The sequence below is a fragment of the Thermobia domestica genome, chromosome 17, assembly GCF_964235325.1.
Source record: "Thermobia domestica chromosome 17, izTheDome1.hap1.1, whole genome shotgun sequence".
Classification (NCBI taxonomy): domain Eukaryota; kingdom Metazoa; phylum Arthropoda; class Insecta; order Zygentoma; family Lepismatidae; genus Thermobia; species Thermobia domestica.
Window position 1 is genome coordinate 112,979,994 of NC_137470.1, and position 7,246 is coordinate 112,987,239.

Below are 7,246 nucleotides of genomic sequence, written 5' to 3' on the forward strand. Positions count from 1 at the left end.
ATATGTTCGTAGTCTTATGTGTTCAAATAGGGGTTGGAAAATGTGCTCATAAAAGGGTACGAGTACACCCTTGCTATGTTACGTAGTCTTCTGCTCTTATATGTGTTCGTAATCTTATGTGTTATCTGCTATGTTAAAATAGGGTTGAAAAATATGCTCATAAAAGTTAATGAGTTCACCCTTGCTATTTTACGTATTCTTTTGTATTATCTGTTCTGCTGTGTGTTCATAGTCTCAGTGTAATTTCTGCTATGTTAAAATAGGGGTTGGAAAATATGCTCATAAAAGAGAATGAATACACCCCTAAAAAGTGCTCATAAAAGGGAACGAGTACACCCCCTTAAAAAGTGCTCATAAAAGGGAACAAATACACCCCTAAAATGGAGGTCGTAAAAGATCGTGGGTGGACGGTGCGTGGGTCATAGTGTATCGTGAGACACTGGAAAATTGAGTCCTTGCTCTCAGGAGACCCTGGAAAAAAGGCGATTTTTCAGCTACCTTGGGTCAGGTGCCACCCCTCTACTGTGTTGCTCATGACACGGGTGCATCTCGTCTCGTAATTTTAGTGCATCTCGTCTCGTCTAGATAACGAGAGGACAAGAGTTTTTTATTATTATTACGTGATAGCCTCAAATATCGTAACCACCAATATAAGTATATACTGTAGTTCTTAAAATCAAGGCTGAGATCTGCACGGTCGAATTCTTGAGCCCAAGCAGAAGACCAACCCGGGTAGTGATATCGACCGGCTCGGCTCGTATGAACTGAGCGAACAGCTCGAGTTGGCTTGATTGGGATGAGCCATCGGCTCGGCCCAATCGAGCCGATGACCTGAGCCGGCACAGTTGGCACGAGCCATCGACTCGGCTCAATTGAGCCGGTGGTTCGAGCTTTATCGGTTGGGATGGGTCACCTACTCGGCTCATGTGAACCGGTTCGAGCCAGCTAAGTTAAAACAAGTCCATCAGCATGGTACGTCTCAGCTCAACTAAGCCAATGGCTCAAATCGGCTCGGTTGGGTGAGCTGTTGGCTCGGCTCACTTGTCGGTTCGGTTGGTAGTGAATGAGCTGTAAACCGAGCCGCTCGAGCCGTTGAGAAGCCTAAACCCGGTCCCAGCTGTTTTGAACATGTTTGGCTGAAGCCTATAACTTTTAACAATTATTGGCTCGAGCCCGAATACTTGAACCTTCGGAATTAAAACCCAGAACGTGACCGATATTATTGTCTCCTGAAGACTTCTCGACGACCGAGATCGACAATCAATTAGCTTTTACTATTCAGATACAAACCGCATATCTTTTAAAGATTATACACGGTTTTGATATAATAATAATAATAATAATAATAATAATAATAATAATAATAATAATAATAATAATAATAATAATAATAATAATGGCATTAAAATTTTTAAACTTGCCCTAAAGTTTGGCAAAACTTACTTAAAAGTAGAGATTTCGGGGAAAGGATTCAGTATGGCTTCAGTAACCTTTAGTATCATTCTATGTTAAAATTATTCATCACGGATACAAGTCAGAGCTGTAGTGTACCATCCTTGCAAATACAGTCCATGTTTCCCTGTATGTATGTGTACTTTTGTCCACACCTCAGTTGTCTACTCGGCCGGGCCTATAGTGATTCCAGGCCCTGCAATGTCTGCATATTCTGCTTGTTGCTGTACCGTCGCACCAAAACACCATGTCCGGAGGTGTTCCTTCGCCTTGCTCCCCGACGCTGAAGTGGATAATCCCCATTTTCCAGCTCTCACCCCACCGTTCGTGCGTAAGCCCTACGATACACGTCATCGTACATACGTCTGTGTCACTTTGCACTGCCCCTACCATGTCTGCTTTGGTGACTCTTCGTCTTTCTGTGTGAAGTCCCCTTGCGCAGTTCCCTCTCCGCCATTCGGTTTGCACCATCGTTTCCCTTGGTCTGATTTTAATTCTTTTGTTTTGGACTGACGTCAATATCTCTCTTCGTTCGGGAGATATTCTACTTCGCCGACCGTGTGCGGTGCTCTTTCGCCCGGTTCCTGCTGGACCACGCCGTCTTTGTCGACCTATGTTTACATGGGCTTGTTTCCTTGTTTTCAGTTGTGGAATCACCTCCTGACGTGTCTTCCCTCCACGTCATATCCACAACTTCGTTGTTGGTCATCTGGTGGTTATGCAACTACACATAGCGGATATGAAGTTGTCCAACATTTCGTCTCTGTTTGAGATCCTGACATGGCACACACGATTTATGGTTGTCAGGTGGGAAACCTATCCATTAACCTATTTTGACGTCTCTTTCCTTGACATATTTTCCAGGAATCCCTACGTACCTGTGGGGAATTCCTTTCGCACGGATTTCACTATTGTGACATAAACATTTTTGCATAGAGCAGGTTTGGTTTCTTTGGGAGGACCAAGCCGCCTTTGACCTATCACTCACACTCGTGGCGCTATAACGGTCTAAAGTTCCTTTTACCCCGTTTTCGGCGGCCTATAACTCCGAAACTAAGCACTTTTGACCCCAGGTTCATAGAACTTTTTTTTCTTGTTTTGATGTAAGGAATCACCTCCCGTAGTTTTTCGGTGGAGTTTCCAATCACCCTGTATAGTTAGGATTAGTATATGAACAGTAAGAATTTGATTAATCTGCTCCTTCTATACCTGTCTTCTGAAACTTTAACTGCCTGATATGAATAATGGGAATGATTTACACAATTTACTTTTACGATGAATTTAATGTAAAAGATTTAAGAAAACACGGTATATATTATTTTGGTAATTAAAATTTTGTTTCCTTGATTTGAAGACAGTTCGTAGTAAAGCCAACAATATTGAGCGTTAAATCACTCGAATATATCGAAGAGAAACTCCGTTTGATTATGCAACTTTCTTTACTTGGTCCTGAAAGCCTTTACATGGGTGGGAGTTTTTTTGAACATGACTGTACAGTTGTAAACTCAGAATAGCTGACACCTCCTCCGTTTCCAAGAAAGAATGTGTCCTGGAACTTTTGACTCCTCCTGTATAAGCCACAGTGTAAAAACTTAAAATAAAAGCAAACACTTTATTTTCGCTGAGGGGTAAAACGCTCACCTTGTTTAAGATATATTTCTAAATTTAAAACTGCTTCACTGGATTATATACACATCGTTTATTGGATTAGAGCTTAAAGAATCTTAGTTAAGATCGTGTAACGCACCATCAGATTTCACAACTAAAAGTGAAAGATGTAAAATTTTATGTGCATGTGCAACCGTTACCTGAAGCGCGCTTCATTGTTCTCCATCTATTGAGAGCATTATTACGTAAATCAGAATTTCGTTTTACGGAAATTTTGGATTTGATAGTGTGGTAGCTTTTAGTGTAGTGGGCATAAGAATTATAATAAAACGTAAAACTGCGGTGTCTTTCTGTTATTGTGTGTGGAAGAACAAATCTGGTTGTGATAAATGTACTACAGGTTGTGTTTTCGAGTTATATAGAGAGAGTTTCTGTGAAATTCGAAGTGTGGATGATATAACACATCATGTCGTTAAGTGTACATCCTGATTCCATAATTGAAATACTCATATCTAATCTGCAGAAGGAAATTAACAGTGGAAATTCTATAAATGAGCTCTGCGTGTGTTGTTTAACAGATTCTACCACGAAGTACTGTATTCAGGGTAATGAACTAGGTGAAGATGTAATAACCCGTAGTATATTCGACATATTTTCTGTGGAGGTAAGTAATTTTAGTTTTCAATAAGTGCATAGATCAACACGAATGTAATTATATTCTATATCAATTTCGAAAACAAATGGAGTGGAAGTGAAGTTAGTATTCGGTTTGTTTTCTATGTTATATTTGTATGAAACTTAACAAATATTAATTACAACCTAGTTTCATTTGCAGCAACCTTTCAAATTAATTCGTTTCAGCCATGAACTTCTTATAGGCCTATTACGTTTTACATTTTAATTACAATTACTGACGCTAAGAAGAATAGGAGTTATTAATGCTGTAATTAAAGAATATTGAATATTGACCAGATATGCGAAAGTCTGAAACGAAAAGCTAGGAATTATTATTAGTTGGATGGTTGAATTGGGGAGTTAGCTTTCCTTTCAGCACCAAAGTTATATAAGGGCAGTAAAATGCTTAGTAACCGTGAAACTCTGCTAAGCTACAAGTGCGCACCATGAAAATAGCAACCAGAGGCAGGGTAGGGATCCAATCTTTAGTAGTGGTCGAGGATTAGATTGACGTGAATGTATCTGGACAGTTGAACAATGTCTCATCGTCGAATATGACAACAATTCCAGCAGCCTTCCGTATTTGACCGAGAAGAATTGTGATGTTTCGCACTGCGTATTATTCTTCTGGGACGTTGGTATCTGTTTTGAACGGATTACAGCCACAGTGTTGCTATCTTCAGGAAAAAATACACAACAACTTGCACGATTCAAACGGCTGCTTCATACCGCGAACCGAAAGGACTGACTTCTTGTACGCATAAATAGGGCTGATCAGTGGGTAACATTCGCAACGCTGGTGCATGAATTCTGAGTTGACGTGCAGCGAACAGCGTCGCTAGTTACACCTCAGCGTTGTCTGGCTGGGCGAGGAGTATTTACACGGGGTCCATTCCACAGTTTCCTTTGATCATACACGTGTGCTGCTACAATGATGCTGTGAACATCGCACATGGTAAGAAGAATAGCACGGTATTTTCTCGAACAAATTCCACTTCTGTTTCTGTGTTTAGCAACATAATGGCTGCATCCGTGTCTGCCTGTACCTTAATAAGAAACTGGGTGGTTTGAATTAGGGATGGCCACAAATTTCCGGTTCTGGAACGGATTCCAGATCTAGATCCGAAAACGCGGTTCCAGAACCGGTTCCAGACCTGGATCCAAAAACCCGATTCCAGAACCGGATCTTAGGAACCGGTTCCAGACCTCATTCCGAAAGCTCCCAAAGACCCGTAAAGGAAGCACAAAGTTCACCTTCAAAACACTGCAAAGAAGGCCACGCCCTTCCCGCCCAGACCCACTTGTGCCCCCAGAAAGAAAATGGTCCACCAGAGGGTGTTTGGCCAAATGAGTTTGCCTGTTTAGCCAATGAGTTCGCCAGTTACCCAGTTTGTTTAGCCAAACAAGCCAAGCGGCCGCCGCCTGGGCGCCTGCCTGTCGCTTCCATCAATTCATCTAGCATACTGTTCACAGCCTGCCAGCACCTCGGGCTTAGCGGAGGGATGACCACAAATTTCCGGTTCCGGTGAACCGATTCTTGGAGATCCCGTTTTCGGAACCGGTTCCAAACCTGGATCCGAAAACCCGGTTCCGGAACCGAATCTTGGGAACCGGTTCCAGACCTGGATCTAAAAACCCGGTTCCGGAACTGGTTCCCGGTCTGGATTCGAAAAATCGGTTCCGGAACCGAATCTTCTAGAACCGGATTCGTTCAGATCCGAAAACCGGTTCCATCAGGAGCCGGTTCTGGCCATCCCTAGTTTGAGTCCTACATCGTCATATACGTTCGGCACTGGGCATTGGATTGGATTTCTTTCTTGTAATACGCATTACTCTTTGCCAATGGTACATCAATGTGCTGTTGGACCCCGCTGTGATTCCATTGTTGCATGTTTTGCATGAAGCCATTGTCCAACAGATAAAACACAAACTCATGTAGCACACAAGCTCTACATTTCCTCAATAGAGACAATGTTTTAATGCTTCCTGCGAGTTCACCTGATCCGATGCCGATTGCAAATATCTGATCCATGATTGCAAGTGTCGCACACCAGAAACCTCTCCGAGCTATAGTTCACAGATGAATGTCTTCTCATACCGTAGGAGAACAATCAAGTTCTCATATTCTGTATACCTCATCGTGTAACAGACGTTATAGACATCCATAGTGGACTGACCTTTGGACTTAGTTTTCCGCGTCCAATACTCGTGCTCTCACATCAAATAAAGCGGTAACTGTAATTATTTCACATTTGTAACTTAAGCTGTCTTCCACATTTGGAGCTCTTATCTCTTTTTGTTGGTATTACATTTGTTGTCTCAAACAGTGTATTTTACTTTGATTTGTCATTTTCTTTTCTACAATTTAGACATTGCTAGGTGTTCTCCCAACCCTTCATCTCACTGTATGCTATACGTTAAAATCGAACTTAACAATTATATACAGAGAGTTGATTAATTCGTGTGTCAATTTCATTTGTTCACTGTGCAAAAGTGGTATGAGGTAAAGCCGTACAATTTGGTGTAACTTTAGATGAAGAACATAAGTTTTGTTTCGCCATAGAAGCATGTCACTCGTACTAAAGATTGAAGAGATATAGGGTCAAAGGTCAAATTGCGATTTTTTCCTTATGGAACTACAATGGTAAATTCTGAAAGAGCCTGAGAAAACGTAAATCGAAGTGATAACAAAAAAAAAAAAAGCTGTATGGTATGATTCTATGTCGCAAGCCGACCAAATATGGTCAATCAAGTGTCAAGGTCAGAGGTCACGGTGAGATCAAGGTCACAGGGCACCTTGAGAACCCATTTGAATAAACTGAAAACAACGCAATGTCCTTACCTCATCATGCCAAATGGGTTCTCAAGGTGACCTGTGACCTTGATCTGACAGTGACCTCTGACCATGACACTTGATTGACGCATATTTGGTCGGCTTGCGACATAGAATCATATCATAGAGCTTTTTCTTTGTTATCACTTCGATTTACGTTTTTGCAGGCTCTTTCAGAATTTACCATTGCAATCCCATAAGGAAAAAAAAAATTCGCAATTTGACCTTTGACCCTATATCTCTTCAATCTTTAGTACAAGTGACATGCTTCTATAGCGAAACATAACTTATGTCCTTCATCTAAGGGGGCGCGGTGGCTCAGTGGTAGAGCGTTCACCTCTGGTGCTTGGGTCCCGGGTTCGATCCCAGCCCCCGCCAAATGAACTTTGTGGTGGACAAACACCGTGCTCGTGGGTTTTCTCGGGGTTCTCCCGTTTCCTCCCACTTTCTTCATTCCACCATTTCACTCATCTCTCATCATCACCGTCTCCTTTAGCCTAACCGGCATAACCGTAGGACGTAAAACTTAAAGATTTCATTTCATTTTTTTCCTTCATCTAAAGTTACACCAAATTGCACGGCTTTACCTCATACCACTTTTGCACAGTGAACAAATGAAATTGACACACGAATTAATCAACCCTCTCTCTCTCTCTCTCTCTCTACACTATATATATA

General features: G+C 41.7%; 1 protein-coding gene across 1 annotated transcript in view; it reads left to right on the forward strand.

Moving 5' to 3' along the window:
- The first annotated feature begins 3,174 nt into the window (after positions 1 to 3,174).
- LOC145674649 (uncharacterized) overlaps positions 3,175 to 7,246 on the forward strand; it is a 22,618-nt gene continuing 18,546 nt past the window's right edge. Inside the window, exon 1 of the mRNA XM_081744869.1 lies at positions 3,175 to 3,724. Within this exon, the coding sequence (XP_081600995.1) occupies positions 3,527 to 3,724 (198 nt within the window). The 5' untranslated portion in view covers positions 3,175 to 3,526. The remainder of the gene's footprint in view (positions 3,725 to 7,246) is intronic.